The sequence below is a fragment of the Centruroides vittatus genome, unplaced genomic scaffold, assembly GCF_030686945.1.
Source record: "Centruroides vittatus isolate TY-2023 unplaced genomic scaffold, ASM3068694v2 scaffold_1015, whole genome shotgun sequence".
NCBI classification, from domain to species: Eukaryota; Metazoa; Arthropoda; class Arachnida; order Scorpiones; family Buthidae; genus Centruroides; species Centruroides vittatus.
The window spans coordinates 3,351,229-3,371,138 of NW_027122666.1; the positions used below are offsets into that span (position 1 = coordinate 3,351,229).

General features: G+C 30.0%; 1 protein-coding gene across 1 annotated transcript; it reads right to left on the reverse strand.

Annotated features, from left to right (window-relative positions):
• Positions 1-3,080: 3,080 nt before the first annotated feature.
• On the reverse strand, positions 3,081-18,392 carry LOC136986369 (transmembrane protein 223). Its single transcript, XM_067283897.1, has 2 exons — positions 17,831-18,392; positions 3,081-3,393 (listed from the first exon to the last, which is right to left on the reverse strand). The coding sequence occupies exons 1-2, from the start codon at positions 18,219-18,221 to the stop codon at positions 3,098-3,100; spliced, it is 687 nt and encodes a 228-aa protein (XP_067139998.1). The 5' UTR covers positions 18,222-18,392; the 3' UTR covers positions 3,081-3,097.
• Positions 18,393-19,910: the final 1,518 nt, after the last annotated feature.

Genomic DNA, 19,910 nt, shown 5'->3' on the forward strand with positions numbered 1-19,910 from the left:
TGGTTTGTGCAATGTCCGCTATTGGTCCAGATTTGACCAATCCTGTTGCGACACGAGTCGGTGACGACGTTTTACCATGTTATACGAACACGATCGCAATTTTTTCGCCGTGTTATACGAATTCGTGTTACATGAACCCGTATTTTTTTTTTTTTTTTTTTTGTAACTTTCCACCCAGTGGGCACTAAGTGGGCCTCTTATAACAAGCCCATTATGGTTCGGCCAGGCCCACAATGGGGGGCTGGATGGTGAGAGACAGGGACCGACATATCCAGACGGACCACCCCCCGAAAAACTGATGGGGATTTTTCGACCCTTCCGGATTCGATCCTGGGTCCCCCAGGGCGGCAGGCTGCTAACCTCGACTGCTTGACCATCCGGCCACTTTATGAACCCGTATTATAGGGGGTCCACTGTACATATTTTGTGTTCATAAAGAAAACTATATTTCTGATTCAAATTTTCTATTTTGCATTTATAAAGTTTCTATTTGATTTTGTGAGTTGAGATAATATAAAGATTGAGACTGCATTTCTCCAACCTTACTATTAATTGCTTGTGTATTGCTTGCTTAATAAAATCGCATTTATAACAATAGGATACCAGCAGTATCATTTTTATTAAATTATATATATAAAGTCAAATTAAGCAAATATATAGATGATCTATTATTTGTGCTCTACAGTGAAAAACATTTTATATTTTGCCTCACAATTACATATGACTATATCATCCCTAATACTTTTCATATGTAAAATTTTTTACATTTATGTTCTATAATAATTACATAACATTTTTCACACTAAACTAGATATTGGGTGCTTTAAGGGATACTAATTAGGTATGACACAAAGTGCATAATTTAATTTTCAAATTTTTTTGAAAAAGACTTTTTGCCTTGGGGCTACAGAAATAATCCAAACTTGGGTTGAGTTTTAGCAGAATGAAGAAATTAATTACAGTTAAATCTTATGTTAGTTTTAATTTGTTTCATTTCAGATAAATATATAATAAAAAGAGAGAGACACTCTTTTTCAAGTTTAACTTATTTATTCTGTTTAACATTCTAAAGAATTAATTTCTAAGCATTCCAGCTTATACTGCAAAAAATATAATATGCCTTAAAACTAAACAGTTTGATGTAATTAAAAGCATTTGATTCTGGAGGTTAATTTAAAAAAAAAAAATAGACAGACTAAACAAGATGGACTTTTTAAAAAAAATTATTATTATTATTATTATACTAAAGCTGAAAGTTATAGAATTTTTAAGATCTAAGAATAGGATTTGTCTGATATATTAAATTTGCATACAATGATATTTTAGTTATAGATATTTAATAGTACAGTAATAGCTTCCTAAAACAATTATAACAAATGCCTTACCTAGTATGGGAAAAAATTTTTCTTTTATGTAATCACTTAAATTTTTATAATAAAATATAATATTTGTATTTGTAATAATAATAAGGCCTAAAATTTTCAAAAATATTAAAAAGTTTGTAAGAATAAAATTTGATATTTATTAAATACAAAAAGATATGAAATAATAACAAGCAATTATTTATTGTGACATCTCACAATGCCGGGCTGCAATTTTTAATCATATTTTTAATTTATTTATTTAATTTAAAATATATGCTCTCTACCTTAAATTAGTACTATAGTATGTTGTCCCTGTCCATCATTCTTTTTCATTAGCAATGGAGTCATGCTGGTCATCTATCTAGCTCCTTTCAGGGAAATTTTTGAATTGAAGTAATGTGACTTCTGGTTTGCATTGGAAGTTCATATGTAGTTAATTGGGGCCTCCTGCCTCCAAGCTTTTCATATCTACTCTTGAATTTCATTTATCTAACATCATTCTCAAGATTAAGGAAAGACAGACAGATGACAGTGGGAATTTATAGGTCTACAGTGTTTTCAAATTGTAGCCTATTAAGAAAACATTAACAAGAGTAAAAAATGATAAAATAGTAAAATGCAATCTTTTAAACTTTTTCAAGATACTTTTTGGCAATTTATATTACAGCAGAAGTTTGTTAATGCTGCCCTTTGACAAGTATCCTAAACTGTGTGATAATCTAGCATGCTAGTATTTCATATACTGAATTTGTTTGGAAACAGTGTGATAAAGATCTGAGCAATAATGTGTTCATTAACATTTTTGCAGGTCTTTAAATCAATCTAAACACAATATAGTCATGCACTGTATGATCTTCAGACTGATTAAAGAAAATTTTATATAATCACATATGACACTAAATATAGGTTATGAAAGAAATGTACTGTCTTTCGGCATTAAATTTATTTACTTGGTGAATTGAATACGTTCAATTAGTTTTAACATTTCAAAATGTCATCATCAGGTGAACAAAGAATCTATAGAATTCAAATAGAGGTCTTTAATTTTTTTTATGTTCATCAAAATAAGAACATGCTCTAAACCTAAATGCATAGTAAGTGCTAGAATTCAAACTTGTGTGAAAAAGTTTTGATTTAAATTTAAAAGCAAATACAAGGGATATTCACAGCATATATGAAATGGATTAAAGAGCATGCATAAATTGGAAGTATACAACAGTGTGTGCTGATACAAAATGTACAGTAATGTATACAACATTCAGATTGCATAAAACTTATTAATTTTGCAAAAAACATGTGGTAATCTGGCAACACTTTGGTGCTGACTTCTATTGTGCTATTATTTTATAATAGAAATTAAACTATATTTTATGTAGTTAATTGTCTTCATTTGTTTTACTTGTTAGATAAATGTAAAAAATTAAACTGTGAAATAATTTTTAATATGAATATCATATTACAACTATAATGATGAAATCATCTTTTTATTTTAATTTAAGTTTAAAAAGATTAATATTAATAACATTATTGATGAAAATTGAAATTATAATTTATAATTGTTTAATAAATACACATATATTTAACAATAAATAAAAATTTGCTCTTTTAATGAAATATTTAAAATTCTTTATAAATTTAATCTTAAAATCCTTTAACTTTTAAATAAAATGTTTGAAAGTAAATTTGTATTTTTCAGTAGCTATTAAATTCTTCAACTAATAAATGAAACATATTTATTTCAAATGTCGATACAGACCAACAGTATTATCAAATAATTTTGGTTGGAGAAATACACCCTTTCTGTCTATTAAGAAATAAAACCATCGGCCTTTTATTTTCAAAGACATATTTGAAGTAGCACTGTGCCTGGAATGCTGGCAAGATATATGATTCAGTGGTACTTCTATTTTTCTTGTAGTTCCCAAAGGTGTATATGTAAGAATTCTGACATTTATTCCTCCTTTACACAGAACTAACAAATGAACTGTTCTCAATGGGAGAAATGCAGATATTGTTGCAACAAGATACCCTAGAAAAAAAATATATGTATATATTTAGTTACCAGTTTTATTTGTTATAAATAATATACTGTACATTTAACATATATTTGCTAAGATTTTTCAAATTAAGTAAAAAAAACATTTATATATAAACATTCCAAGAACCTGATGTATTAATAACCAACCATTGGACAAATTAATCGGGCAGAAATTATAATACAAAGATTAATTTAGAAATTACATAATAAAAACAACCAGAGGTAGATGTTAAGTTCCATCTCTTAACTAAAGTAGTAACTATAATTTAATTTTAAATTTAGAATTTTAGAATAGTCTGGAAGAAAAGAATAGGCCCAGAGCGGGAGTCGAACCTGCAACTTCCACTTCCTGGGCAGTACGCTGACCAGTTATGTCACCTGGACCACGGAGCAACGCCTTCCTTCCAGACACATTTAAACTTTAGATATGGGTCTTATTAATAAGGCCTAAAAATCCAATGGTTACTCAAGGCACTGTCTGGTGACGTATTCAATGCCCACTCAACATGGTGCTCAAGGCAATATATATATTGCCTGTTATGATAGCATTAGCCATGCATCTGATATGATATGATATATATATCATATATGCACACATCATGATTCAACTCCAAGTTTTGAAATTTCATTGACACTATATACAATAACATCTCTTGATGTTTGAGATGAATCTAATTATTCCTGCATTGGTATGATAAAAAAATTTAATAACGTATCTTAGTTGTAATTATTATTATTTTTTAAATGCAATCATTTTTTACACACATTCTGTATTAAATTATAAATATTTTGAATAAAATTTAATAATTTATTATTTCTTAATATAAAAATTTCCAATTACAGAAGAAACAAACTATGAGAAGACAGAGAATAAACAATATATGCTTCTTTATGAAGGCTATGGAAATGAATAAAAATACTAATTCTTACATAGAAATCAACAGTTCTGGAAACATTGTTGAAACTTTCGTTAGCTCTGCATTTGTACTAAACATTTTAAGAAATTATTTATACATAATACATCATATATTAAGTTAGTATAATTCATTAATCTTTTAATTACAGAAATATTATTTAAACTTTCAAAATAAAGGAATCTTATAATATAATCAAGATGGGTTAATAATAATAATAATAAGTACAGAGCCAAACGGTTAGGAGTTGAAAGTTGAAATTTAGTACACAGTTAAGATATGTCATGAGAATGTACAGTACACTAAGAAGGAATTTTTTGAAATTCCCCCCACAGGGAGAGAGTTAAGGATTAACCTGAAGAATTTGGCTTCTACTGTATATTTTAGATGTGGTTTTTGTGGAAAATTGATCATATTTTTATACCCATATAAAAATTCTCTAATTAGCCTCGGAAGGGGAGCTTAATTCTTGCACCTGGTGAAAACAGGTAAGATCAGATATAATTTTATAATCTTAATCTTTGCTATTGTTACCTTTTGCCCGAGCAAAACCGGGCTCATTGACTAGTATAAATATAAACTTTTATCCATAAAAAGTTATATTTACATTCCTTCATTTTGAAAGAAAAAGACATGTTTCTATAGTGTAAATGCATATATCAAAGTGGTTAAGCTATTTAGCAGAATATGCTTTGATTTCAATCAAGAAAGCATCATAAAATTTTTTCAGTTTAAATAAAATTTTACTTTTTGAAATTAAAAAAATTAAAAGATGCCAAATCAGGAAATTCATAGAGATGAAACTTACTACATTGTGTTTTTGGAGAAAAAACTAATGACCTTGTAGGTAGGATTGCCAGATCTCTTGGTTTTCTGAGATTGTCCAGATTTTTTCTGACTGCCATCTAGTAACAGGAAAACTTTATTCTAAAAATTGTTCCTAGAATGAAGTATATTTTTCTTTTTCCACATTTTAAATGTAAAGTATTTCTGTCACTGACACTAAATACAGTCAAACCTGTTTTTATGCGGTCTTTTTTTGTGCGATTTTTTATTTGTGCGGTAATTTTTAATTTGTGCGGTTTTTTTATTTGTGCGGTATAGTTGGCAACTAGTCTCGTGCGATTCGTCATGTCTCACGTTGACTTATTATAGCTAAATAAACTTATTATAGCATAAATGAACTTATTATAGTAATATTATTGCATGAATATGCAAAAAATGAAATAATTTATTTTTTAAGTCAAAAAAACACCACCTGGACAAAAATATGTAAAACAGACGATAGACGAGATGATGCAGTCAAGTGCTGACATCTGTTGTCAATAAATTCTATTTCGTACGGTTTTGAGTTATTTTCTGTGAGACTTTTTTTATGCGGCCCCTATTGACCGCATAAAAAAAATATTTTTTTAATTGTGTTGCGAAAGCTATTTTTTATAGCCACTCGTGAAGTTTCGTGCGATTTTTTTTAATGCGTTTTTTTTTATGCGGTCCCTATCCACTGCATAAAAACAGGTTTGACTGTATACGTGTTACTATAAGTCCTGGAATTGAAGCATTCCGGTATTTTTTGGGAAGAGCTCATTTTGTCTCAGATCCCCAAGTATCTGGCAACCCTAATTGTAGGCTAGAACAGAATTAAAAGTAGTTAATTGTAAATATGCATGATGATAAAATATTGAGAAGATACAAAAATATTCTAGTATTATAAAAACTAGAAACAAAAAATTTTATGAACATAAAATTATCTTTTATTTATAGTTTTAAAATGACAGAATATATTTTTATATCTTCTCAATGTCTTAATCCTGAATCATATGATACATTTATGAAACTACTTCAGTACATAAATGTATCAAATGATTCAGGATTAAGATATTGAGAAGATATAAAAATATATTCTGTCATTTTAAAACTATACTTCTTTCATTTTTAAACTTTTTTCATTTACACATTTATAAGATTGCTTTGAAAATATATATCAGTCTAAACTTAATGTTTTTAATTAAAATTAACACTCATAAACCTTAAAAGTCCACTAGTAAATATTTAATAAAAAACAAGCATTTTCAACCATACTTTCGATCTTTTTCAGGTTTAAAAAACCAGTGAGATTCGAACAAGTGAACAACAAAAATTACAAAATTATTTTCAAAAAATGGAACAGCACAAATGGATTTTAAAACAATGGAACACTCTAGGCATGTGTATAAACAGTTATGCATGTGTGTTACCATGGCAATGGAATGGTATATGTAATACAAACACAGATATAAATACATAAAAATAAACAAATGAGAGTGAGGGTGTAGATCCTAACTGTTGATGTGGGCATTGCCAGTTCCTTCATAGCAGTGCAAGAGACACATTGATGGCATCATTAGAATTAATACAATTGGCATGTAACAGTATTCATTTAAAAAAGTTTTTTAATTTATTTTATTAAAATTTAATTACATTTAAATAATATATTAATTCACAATTAATTTGAAATTATTTAGAATACCTCAAATAATAAAATGAAACTATTAAAACAGAAGAATATAAATTAGGTAATGGTTACATTATTATTTACTAAAATTTTTAAGCAGATGCATTCAAGTTTGAAAGAATTTAAATATATTTTTTTACTATTTATATCTTTGCCTGTTTGTTTATCTGATCTATTATGACTTCTATCCTTCATTAAGAAGAATTTTATTCAGAGATTAATTATTATGCCTTTTGTGTCCTTTCTATCTTAATTTAAAATTTCGTATAAATTTCGTACAGATGAACTAAATAAAGAACATTATTTTTGATCTGTAAGACTAAATATCTGCATCCATATTTTCCAGTATAATAAGTCCTGTTAATATATAAAAAGTACTAGTATATGAAATTTTAAATTTATTCAGAGATCCTTGGACAATTTTAGAAAGCTCATAAAAATTTACAAACTATACAAATTTTATTGTTACAGATTAGAGAAAACTTCTCTAATCTATAACAATAAAAATTTACTTCATATTAAGGATACAAGGCATACATTAAGTGTTAGATTAAAATAGAACATGCAAGACACTCTAAGAAAAGGTCTATCAAGTTTGTAATTCTAGTTCAATACATTTTAATTATCAAATGTTAGAGAATAAAGCAGAATTTTGAAAATGTGGAAAATCTGGCATTTCTGCTCCTTTCTGAATCCATAGCTATAATATATTCCACTCCAATAAATATGAACCACCATACAATTTTAATATTATTTCATTTTTCTTATTGTATGCATTAAATTAATTGCTACAATTTTAGTAGTATTAGTTACAGTGAAATATTAAAAATTCAGCCTTGACCATCAAAACATGGGTATTAATCCTTTCAATGGTAATTTTGTTGTTTATGTTTTTCAGCCTTGCATTGTTGTTTTAACATTCATTCAGACTTAGTAACTTTATAATTTTGAAATTATGATTAGTGTATGTTTTCTTTAAATATGATTCTGTAAATTATATTTTGAATCTTTCTAAGTATCTGTACATTCCTTATGAAATACTGACTTAACCTTATTTGTTAGAACCCCTACACTTAAAAATTAGTGTATTTGTAGTTTATAGTATTTTAAAATGCTAATGCATGTGTATATTGAAAAATTTGGATGAGGTTTGGTTCCAATTAGTCCAGATTTTTGCCCCTTCACTGTACTTGTTGACTGCATTCTTATGTACACATTATGTTACTTGTGTTATTGCTTAAACTTTTTTAAAAAAATTTTAACAGTTTTTTCTTATTTGTTTTTAAAGCTGATAAAAGCTAAAATATCTAGGTAAAAGAGCATACCATGGAACCTCGCTTAATGAGCATCTCTCATAATGAGTAATTTGCATAACAAGCAAAGCAAATTGTAAAAAACTGACTCACTTAACAAGTGATGTTTCGCATGAGTGATGAGGAGAGAAGAGGAGAAGTCCTGGATTGTGCGCGTGCTAAACACAGAGTGATGTAGATCAGTCTGTGAACGAGTGTTTAGCACTCGTTTCGCTAGCATCTTAGTGTTGCTTGTGATCATACATTTTTCCAAACTTGTGTTCAGACATATTACATATAAACATCAACAACCATAACCCATTATATAATAAACATGCCAAATGATATGCCAAATTCTTGGGCTATGTAAAGGCTTAATTAAATATTAGGAATTACTGTATTTCAATTTTTTTTTGTTTTCTGCAAATTGAATTTGCATTCCAGGCTGGTTCATTCCGCACTAGAAGAAAAGATAATGATGATTCATGCTCCTTAACAATGTTTATTGTATAATTTTCTTTGAATAAACGTTATACATAAAATATTTTAGTATTTTTTTTGGCATGGAATGCATTATTGTATTTTACATTAATTTATATGGGAAAATTGTTTCACTTAACAAGTAACTTTCTGGAACGAATTATGCTTTTTAAGCGAGGTTCCACTGTACTTTTGAGTTATCTTATAGTCTAATTTATATTAAAAAGTTGCATTTGTAATTAGACTTGTGTTTTTAGTATTAAAGTAATGTGCAAGAAAACTCATTTTAATTTACTAGTCTGTATATGATGTTTATGGAATAAAAAATTCAAGCAATTTGCAGCAGTGAGCATTCATTCTATACAATTTGCAGCGAGCAATTCATTCTATTCTCATCATTGCATAAATATTGGGTTATTTGGAAAGTACATAGTGACTTTTTATAGAAAATAAAAGGCAACGTTTTAAAATGTTTTAGATATTTTTTAATTTTGTAATTATATACCAGGGATTCCCAACCTTACTGTGTTGCAGGCACATTCAAGATTGCAAAAAATAGTGGTGGGTGCAAATTGGATTTCCAAAAAATAATAATAATAATTAAATATTATGTTTTTTATTATAGCATGCATTTTGTAACATATTTATTATAAAAGTTGAATTAGTGTGATCTTTGTCAGTGTATTTCATTTGCTAATTTCTCACAGTTGGGAGTGCAAGATGATAATCTTCAAGATTATTAAGTTGAGATCTGATTTTTGATTTTATAATATTCATGGTGGAAAATAAAGATTCGCACAAATACGTGGAATCAAAACAGGATTTGATTTTGAAGGCTTCTTTTTTTCAAAAGATTATACTTTTTATGATCAACTAAATTCCAAAAGTTTTCATCGTATCGTGAAATTTTAATATAATGTCATTTTGAAAATCTAAAATCTCTTCTTCAATTATCAATGTTTATTCTTAAAGAAGTTCTGCAATAGATTTAGAAGTTTCAGTAATGTCTACTTGTGTGGTAAAAGGATTTACAAAAAATGTAGCCGCAGGTTTGATAATAGTAAATTGCTGGAATCTTCTTTCAAATTGTTCCAAAAGTATTTCAAGATGAGTAATAAATAATGTTAGGTCAAAATTATCTTCACCAGTCACTTTTTCACCAGTGTACAAGAGAATTTTTCAACATATTATTTATCCAAAACTGTATTTTGGCTCTGAATGCTTTTATAGAGCTAATCATTTCAGCTAAATGTTTATTTTTTCCCTGGGGATCCAGGTTTAAACAGTTCAATTTTTCACATATGTCTGTTAAAAAAGCAAAGTCTAACCATTGTAGGTTATCTAATTGTTCAAATGTTTGACTTTTTTTCTCTCTTCCAAAAGATTAAAAAAATCGATCAAATACTTTACATTTACTTAACCATCTTACATCTGTATTTAAGGTAAAGTCAGCTTGGGAAGATTTGTCTTTTTCTACAAGGGCTTTAAACAATCTATGTGATAAAGGATTCACTTGAATTTTTTTCATTATTTTAACACTGACACGAATGGCATGTAAATAGTTCCACGGGCGCATATGTACCTGTGTGCACAAGGTTGGGAACCCGTTATACACCATTGTTTTCAATGATCATATAACATCTTTCAGCTTCATAATTTCTTCCTCAAAGAATCAAAGTTTTCTGAGCATAGAACTGTTCCATGTGAGTTTTTCTTGGCTTCAGACTACCAAAATTGTTACTTTTTGAAGGGAGTCATTGTGAAAAGTGGAAATTCCAGGTTAACCCTGTTCCACATGTAGGATAGAAATGTTAAAATGAAATAAAAGAAAGATTTGTGAAATCTTTCCTGTCTGTCCTGACACCACTTGAGATATTTTCTGTTGCATCTCCACTCACAATTAACTTGTCTTCTGGAATAAAATATTTTTTAAAGATCAACCAGAATTTTAGGTGTTGTCATCTTAAATATTAACAATGTTAATTTCATGAATTATTTGAAATAATTCATGAAATTAATGTGCCCCAGAGACTCATCAGCTGCTGCTTTTATTATCGTTACATTATTTTTCCATTCATTTTCTATATCTTTGTCTTCTGGGATTTTCTCCATATGTTATTCAATTCTTCTAGTATATAACTATTTGATACTATCATTGTATAATAATTTTACTTTAAATTTTCGTTCAGGTTCATGTCTAACATTTGGTTTCTTTTTTAGTCATCTAGGTGGGATTCTTAATTTTGCTTGGGTTTGGAAATGATCAGAGCCTACTTCAAATCCTCTGTATGATCTGACATCTAGGAATAATTTTGACATTTTTTCATTAGCAATAAAATAATCAATAATTGACTTGGACTGCTGTCGTTGCCAAGTATATTTATGTATATTTTTATGGTTATAAAACGTATTCATTATTTTAAGATTATTATAAACAACAAAATCAATGAGTCTAATACCATTTCTGTTATGAGTATTCTCTCCAAAGGTTCCAATATTTTTATTTACTGGAGTGTTTCCCACTTTTGCATTCAGATCTTCTGCTATTATAGTGTAATTGTTCTTGTTAACTTTATTAAGAATTTCTTGCAACTTTATATAAAAATCTTTGTTTTCTTCTTGGCCTTCTTCAGGAGCATATGTACCAATAATGGTTAAATTACCTCTGTTAATTTTTAAGTGGATTTCTATGATTCTCTCTGTACAGTATGTGTAATGAAGGATATTTTTCTTAAGATATTTAATACATATATTCTAAAAATTCTTCCATTCTTAAAATTGTCTGAGGTATCCTTTTTTTTGGTATTAATCAATGTCAGTATTATACAGTAAAAAATTGTTCTTATGGTTAAACTGCAACATAAACAATGTCATGCTACTTCTGTATTTACAGCCTGAATAGTTTGCATTAACATTTTTGATGTTCCAAAAATATGACACCTGGAGATAGTTTTTACATTAGGCTAAAAACAGTGTATAGCAAATAAACATGTGTCAGCAGCCAAAGGTGTGTGTAATGATTTTAGTAATTAAACTTTTTTATTGAAACATTTGATAACATTCTGGGTATTTTTATTATCTGAAAATATTCATGTAAATTTTTCTTGTTTATTTTTGCTCTATCTATGGATTGGATAATTATGCTTAATTTTTGGATAAGAATTTATATAAAATTAAATGAAATTAACCTTATCTCATACAATTACTTTGTTTATTTTGTGTTTTTGTCATTTTCATCTGTAATAACTTAAAACATTTTTTTTTAGTGTTGGCCGTTTTTCTTTGAAATAGATCTTAAATCTGTTTAAGTTATATCTATTAATTTATTATAATTAGTAAAACTTGGCATCATATTTTGAAATATCTATGAATTTTGCTTGTTAAGGCTACTAAATATTTAATTTTCTTTATATTTAAAACATTTTCCACTCCTTTTCAGCCATTTTCAGTACAAAGTACTTTACATTCAATATTCTAACAACACACAGAACAAAACTTTTTTCTAGTCTTGTTTGGTATGCAGTTCTTAGAATAACTGTCAACGAGGAAATGCATGTTGAAATTCTCAATTGTCCGCATAAAAGCAACTTGATTTGTGGAAAGGACAAAACTGGGTCTTTCACAATGATCTCCCGTGTTCTTCGGTCATTTCTGACCATCAAATATTTGACCAAGGAGTTCATAACATTACTTTCCTAGACTAACTTCTCTGATCATAACTCCACAAACCTCTCTATTTCCTAAAGTGAAAGAAATGGTGAAGGGTTACAGGTTCCAATCAAGGCCTTTCTAATGAATTTGATATTTTTTGAATTTTTCTATTAATCTGAAAATAATGATGGGTAGATAATTACTTTTTATACAGTGTTTATTAAATTAAACATCATAAATTCTCTAATAGATACCAGGTGTGTATTCAACAGAATATACTTAGCCCCAGTGTATATAAGAAACCTCGCATCTATTCCATTCTTACAAAATTTTGCATCCTACCTAGTGATAAAAAAGGGAAAAATACAATCCAATCTTCGTTCCACTACCACCTCCATTATTTCCTCCACCCATTCTCTCTCCCAAATAAGGAAAACTGCAGATAATTCACAAAAACTTTTCTTTTATTTAATAGAAAAGTACACTACTACACAACAATATTTTACCATAAGCACACAGTTACATATCTGTATTGTGATATCACTGCAACCTACATTTCATGAATTTTTCTAGCTATCCTCTACTAGCAACACCATATTTTGTTTATCACTTTTATCCAAGTGAAGATTTCTCTTGCCTGTCCATCATGATCTGCAATTATGATTATTTTTCTCTTGCTACTCACAGATCGACTGCAAAACCTTTTTCTCTAATTTTTTGATCTTGCACCCTCATCCCACCAGCTTCTTTGCTTCACTCTAATTCTTGAAACCTTAGGATCATGATTGCTTCTCTATTTGTGGATTTACTTTGAATTTCCACACTACTGATTCTCCAAACTGTCCTTTTCCATATGCAACTGCATTCAGTTTGAACACAACATAGTAAAACCTCTTGGTTATCATTCCAATCAATGTCTAGTTCACTAGTCAAGAGGGAAATTAACCCTAGATCTAGTGAACTAGATTAAGCTTCGTAACTTTGGTTCATTTTTCCCCTAAACTCTAGAGCTTAAAAATTTCAAAAATTTTTGAAGGTTTGAAGCTTCAAAGGCTTCAATTGATATTCCTACACTAATCTGTGTAAATGTGTCCACTCATATATCATTTACCATATACTTCAGTTGCATCCCATGTCATAGTAGTTTTTACTATGACATGGGATTTTTCAAGGGTTGGAAAATTACCACAGCACATAAAGAAAACACTTAACTTTCATGAGTTGTGCTTAGGAATTCAATGACACCTGGCATCTATTTAGTAGTTTAAACTAAATAACCAACATTTACAGGAGACCAGACATCTATTGGAGGATTTGTGGTAATTTTACTTTTCTTGATTTTGTACTTATATTCAGTATACAGCAGAGCTTTGACTCTTCATTACATTTCATAGCATTCAAAAATATTTATATCATTAACTAGCAGGGAATGACCAGCATTGCCTGGGAACTCAGGGAGAGGGTTGAATAACTATGAAAAATTTGGTGAAAATCAGCCAAAGGGTTTGACAATTTGTGGGAGATGAAATCAGGGGAAGGAATGAGGGTCCAAGTTTTAACATATCATATATTTTTTGGAGAACTGTAGAAAGTAAGTATACAAAATTTATCCAGATCATTGAAAAGGTTTGGGAGTTTGGTGATAGAGAGATGAAATCAGAGAGGAGTGGGGAATCTGAGTTTTATGGTAGTCCATGTTTCCCATAGAGTATCTAAAACTGAACAGATAAGACAATAAGTTTAAAAAAGTCCATCAGGTGGTGAAGGGAATTAAACTTGAACAGAGCACGCAAACAATGATATAAATTAACACTCATAAACTTTAAAAGTCCAGTAGTAAATATTTAATAGAAAACAAACGTTTTTGACCGTACTTTCAGTCTTCTTCGGGTTTAAAAAACCCAGTGAGATTTGAACAAGCGAATATGGACAACAAAAATTACGAAATTTGTTTTCTATTAAATTTTTACTACTAGACTTTTAAGGTTTATGAGTGTTAATTTATATGCATTCCAGTATTCATGTAAAAAGGTTTTTTAAACAATGATATGATGATGCAAGACAAATATTGCAGTAAAAACTTTCTTGTGTATTTTACTTTTTTAATATGAAAAAACTATATATATAGTCTATGTTCATCTGGAAGGAATAAACTTTCCAATAGAAAAATAATTTTAAAAACTGGTTCACTACATTCCAAGATTACCTCCAGCAAACAAACAAATGTTCTCACTTTATGCTAAATAACACCAGGAGTGAAGGTGGGTGCCAGCTCACCAGAAATTTACCTATGCTGAACATTATTGGGGGATTCTTTAAATACAAATTGAATGTTTGCCAAGTAATGAATATTTAATTCATTACTTGGCATTTCCCTACTAAAAGTTTAGTGAGAACATTTAGTTCTCACTAAACTTTTTACACTTATATATCTTATGAAAAACAATCTCTAAATTGATCTAGTAATAGTCTCTTTAATCCGAAAAATTGATGGTAGAAATGCATTTGTAAAAAGGCAATAAAGGAGTTTGAACCTGTTAAGCTGTGAGGCAGTCTACCGTCAATTTTTCGGATTAAAGAGACTATTACTAGATCAACATAGAATACAGCTACCATAGAAAATTTAATCTCTAAATTCTAAAAATTAATTTGTTTGATGACAATGTGCAAATAACACCCACCCCAATAAAGTAATGTTCTTCCCTACAAGAATGAAAATTCTAGCCTCATTACTGCTTTTGAGAAGTTTTTACATTTGCTAGAGAATGCTGATAAATAAAACCGTTTTCTTCAAATGAGACAAGTTTGAGTTTTAAAAAAATGAATATGTTTGGATACTGGGTTCTAAGAGTAGAAGGTTCATCTATTAGAAATCTCTAAAGATAGACATTTACTAAAGCCTAAAACTACTTAGAATTTTCTGGTATATTTAATTGTATATACAGGTAGTCATTAACTGTAAATGGTTTTTAGGAACTGGTCATAAACTGATTTTATCCTAAGTCAGCCTTTACATTTTATGCCATTCTAATATTGTAGTATCTGTAAATATCATTTTCTTATTTTTACACTTGTCAATCTTATGCAGGAATTTTTAACAAGTGTCTTATGGGTGAAATGAAGGACCACAAAATTTGAACAACTTAGACAAGAAAATGTCTCTGGGAACAACTTAAATGGGTTTTACTGTTGTCTGTTAGGTGTTAAAATTTCTATTTATACTACTGACCAGCCAATAGTGTAGTTTTTAAGTATGACAAGATCTTGTTTAAAACCGAGGAATATTAATTAAAAAAACATGGAAATTATTAAAAATACTCAAAAGTGATAAGGGTGAACATTTCCAGAGGACAGAGGAGGGAAAGACTAACTGTTTGCCCAAAAGGTAAACTGTTGGCATATATGCTAACATAATTTCATAAGAACTAAAATAAAATTTTATACAAATGACAAACCACAATCATTACAAATTATTGTATGCTCAGCTGGACACAGATTGTGATGTCAGACGTGAAAGTTGCTGAATCAAGTTATCAGTAGACATACCAGTCAATAGTCATGGTCGTAAAATCAATCAGTTGTAAATTCAGTGGCGTAGCTACATATTCAGCACCCTGGAGCAAGTAGAATCAGTGTACCCCTTGTTCCTTGGAAGAGGTCTCGCAAAATTTGTTTTGAACATTTAATTTAAAAACATATATCTAATTATTTAATTTATTTGAGATTCGAGGCATTTCAACAATAAGATATTCAATTTAATAAATATATAATAATAAAACAAAATAATTCTTTAAGTATGGAGTACCTAATAATATTTACTACACAGTATATAAATTGTATTGACAAAATGTATGCAAGTTTAGTTTCATAACAAATACATAATAATAAATAATAAAAAAAAACTTCAAAATTGTTGTTTTTTCGCTTTTTCGTTTGCAAATTGGTCAATCACTTTCTCCAGATCAAGTTGACAAGTTATTGTTTTTTCAATTGATATAGCCAAAGAACTAAGACAGTGTTGGGACACACTGCTTCTTAAATAAGTTTTGATTAATTATTAAATGCAAACATTTTTTTACAAATGTTTTTACAAGTTTTTATTTCGCCCTTTCTAACTTGGCACCCTCGTGATTCATGTGCCTGAAGCAATTTGCTCCAACTGCTTCACGGTAGCTACACCTCTGTGTAAATTGCGTAGGTCAAAATCAATGACTATCTGTATGTAGATTCCAATAAATCAGAACTTATTATTTAGTTTGAAAGAATTTGAAATATAATAATTACATGAAATTGTTGAAGAAATCACACATATAGGTTTCAATTTCATATAAATGTGAAAAAAATCTTATTTTATTACATTACTAAATATTCAAAAACTATACATTATATGAGTGAAATTTTTACCTATGTGGTAACTGGCTTTAGTTTACTTTTACATATAAATAAATTTCAATTGTTAATGACAATGGATATTAGTAGCAGGAAATGCAATGGAGCAAATGTTCCTGATAAACGATAATGACTTGCTAGCTGTGCCACTGTTGTTTATCAGAAATATAAGGAAGAAATTATGATGATTCAGTTAAAAGTTATATGGAACAAATATAACACATAACTTGAATAAAACTGCAATTCAAAAATACACAATTTTTTCAGTTGTATCCCCTTGCTATATTTTTGGCTGTACTATTAATGAAGTATCAATAAATATATTAGTTTAGTTATAGTAGATTTGATAATATGTAATTCAGTGATTCTCAACCTTCTTTTCGTCACAGTACATTTTTAATAATTTAAAAATTTCGTGGCACACACGGTTACCCCTGTCACGGTTACCTGTTATGATGTCACCGGTTTGTCTTGCGTACCGCAAGACAACCGGTGACATCATAACAGTGATTTTTAAATGCAGTTGGTTATTTAGGTAACATTTTCTAAATGCCTTGGTAACTACCGGCAGTTAGGGGTAATACCAGTTACAATTTCCAAACCCGCCCTAGGAAGGTAGAACCAATTGAACTACTTGTCTGACATCGTTATGTATGGGTATTCGCAGTGGCAGCACACTTCAAAAATCTCGCGGCACACTAAAGTGCTGCAAGATTTTTAAAGAGAATGTGGTTGAAAATCACTGATGTAATTTATTATCGGTGGGGTAGTTGTAATTAATTTAACATTTATGCTGCATATACTATCTTGTTTGTATTATTATAGAGATTTTTATAATATGATATGAATAATTATGAAAAATTTGCAATGCATTAATAAGTATAATTCAAGCTGCTTTTTTAAGAGCAGTTTGCTCTTAGAAAAACAGTTTAAATTATACATTGGAATTGTTGTATACATGCAAGCTATATGCCAAAAAGTACTACAGTTTTGTAGAAAGATGTTCTACATCCATTGTCAGGAGTTACCAGATTTTAGTCCAAGAAAAGCATGATGAATTGGATTTATATTTAGAAGCTTCCTTAGTAACTTGTCTGCAAGTTTATTTCCACATGTTCCTTAATACTGATGGAAATAAAACTTTTATTATATTTAACTTTTGTTTTATTGGGTCATTAAAAGTAAAAATACTAATTTAAAACACTCACCAACACCCACGCATAAAAATGTTACTCCATGTCTAAATTTATTTTCTCCCAGATTGATCTTTCTCCAAAATGGTTTCGAAGAGGAATTGTCATCCGAAGGTGCATCTCTTAAGTTTCTATGTGAAAATCTGGCCAGATATAACCAGAAAAATAACTGAGTCGCTCCAAACAATCCTAATAACCTGTAGAAAGTAGAATTATCGAAACGAAATAAAACAATATCTTTCGATGTGTCGGCATTGATTTCGAATGGCAATCGGGTTTTATAAGGGTCGAATGGTTTACAACGCAAAGGCGTTAATTTGGCACATCTAACCGAATTTGAAGAAAAAGTCCCATTCAAAATACAATTCTTTGGGAAATTAATGATACCGATTCGGAGTAAAGCCATTTAAAAACGTTTTGATATTATAAGAAACCGTTATCGATTATTAATTGTACTAAATTAGTTTTAGTTGTTTGAAATTTACCCTGTCCTTTTAATTCTTACTAAGAACTTTAAAGTTAATATAAACAGATTCAGTACAGGCATGAAGCATAAACCATTTAAAGTCACATTGTAAATAACGCTTACAGTGTTGCCACATAAACAAATTTTTATTTTATCAAAATATTATGTATATAATTAATTGAATTTATAAACAAAATATTAATGTTTATAACCTCTGAAAATATAAAACCTTTTAATAAATTTCGGTTGAAAAAATATTTTTAATCGAACTATTCATTGAACATCATACTTAGTTATGATCATGGAGCTTTTAGAGGCCGCGGCCGACGTTTTCATCGCGAAAACGTGAACGTCGGACGTTCAGCGCCGTCATCCTATAAGCAAAGAAGTTTGACAAAGGCGTTTGGAATATTAGTGGCCCACCAGTGGCCGAACGGACTTCGTCCCGCACTTTGAGTGGACTAATCCCTGAACACTGGGAAGTTTCGTCGTAGGTTCGCGCCTCGCTCGGACGGACTGGCAACGTGGAGTTTTCCGGGTTTTCTCCGTCGATGACGCGTGAATAGGAACCAGTTTGCCATAAAAGTTCTCCTGGATGACATTCTTTCTCCCGCGCGCGTATTGGCCAATCTATAAAGCCGGCTCTTCGATCGCTTAGAGATCAAAAACAAGCTATTCGGTGTATTAGAGCCTACTTGTGCTGAACACTCCATCAAAAGAAGGAAAGAAAAAGGAACGTCGGTGGAATCATGCTCGACGTTCCAACGCCGTTGTCAAACTTCTAGGCTTACAGGAACGTCCGACGTTCATGTTTTCACGATGAAAACGACGGCCGCAATCTCTTTATTATTACTTATAGTTTTACCCTTTCTGTCCTATAGACATTAAAGCTTTTCGACTTTTTTCACGTTTAAGACGGATTTGGCCGACTCCGTCTCAATTGGGGCAATCGAGTAATAAGAATATATCCGAGTTAATCCTTTCTAACAGGGATTGATTTGTTTACTCGTATATGAGGCCCAAGGCCTTCACAGCTGTGCAGGCTCCTGTATTGACTAAAACCCTTACAAAGTCTATTATAACATTCTCGCTCACCAGTGAATTAAACCACTGAAACACTAGTAGTAATTGGTTGTGGATTCGCGCCCTGCCAATGGGCTGGCCACGTTGAGTTTTCCAGGTTTGTAACGTCTAAATAGGGTGTTTTCCGTAGAAAGTCCCCCCGGGAGGTATCTTTCAACACAGATCGCCCATATGTCGCGTTGCTGTACACCAGCGATCAGGGCCGGCGTGACCTTTTGCGGGGCCCAGTTCAAAAATTTTGCGGGACAAGAATACGTTCAAATCCTATACTTAAATTTCACAATAAGGAATTATTTATTATAAGTACAAAGGATGTTACATATATTTTTTGTAAGATGAATATTACATAATTTTTCTCGCTATTTTCGCCGCAAAATCTTTGATTAAGTCATCAAAATTGATTGAGTTTGCTACTTCGCTTTCTATTGAAAGAATAGACAGAGATGTAAATCGATCTTGGCTTATCGATGATCGAAGATAATTTTTTTATTAGTCCAACGTTAAAGACGGTAACAATGGGATAGCCTGATGCGTCTTTCTTTAACC

Coding starts and splice junctions, on each gene's coding strand:
- LOC136986369 (XM_067283897.1), bottom strand. CDS start 18,221: ATGGCTTTACTCCGAATCGGTATCATTAATTTCCCAAAGAATTGTATT. Junction 3,394..17,830: donor ATTTTTATGCGTGGGTGTTG/GTGAGTGTTTTA, acceptor TTTTTTTTCTAG/GGTATCTTGTTGCAACAATA.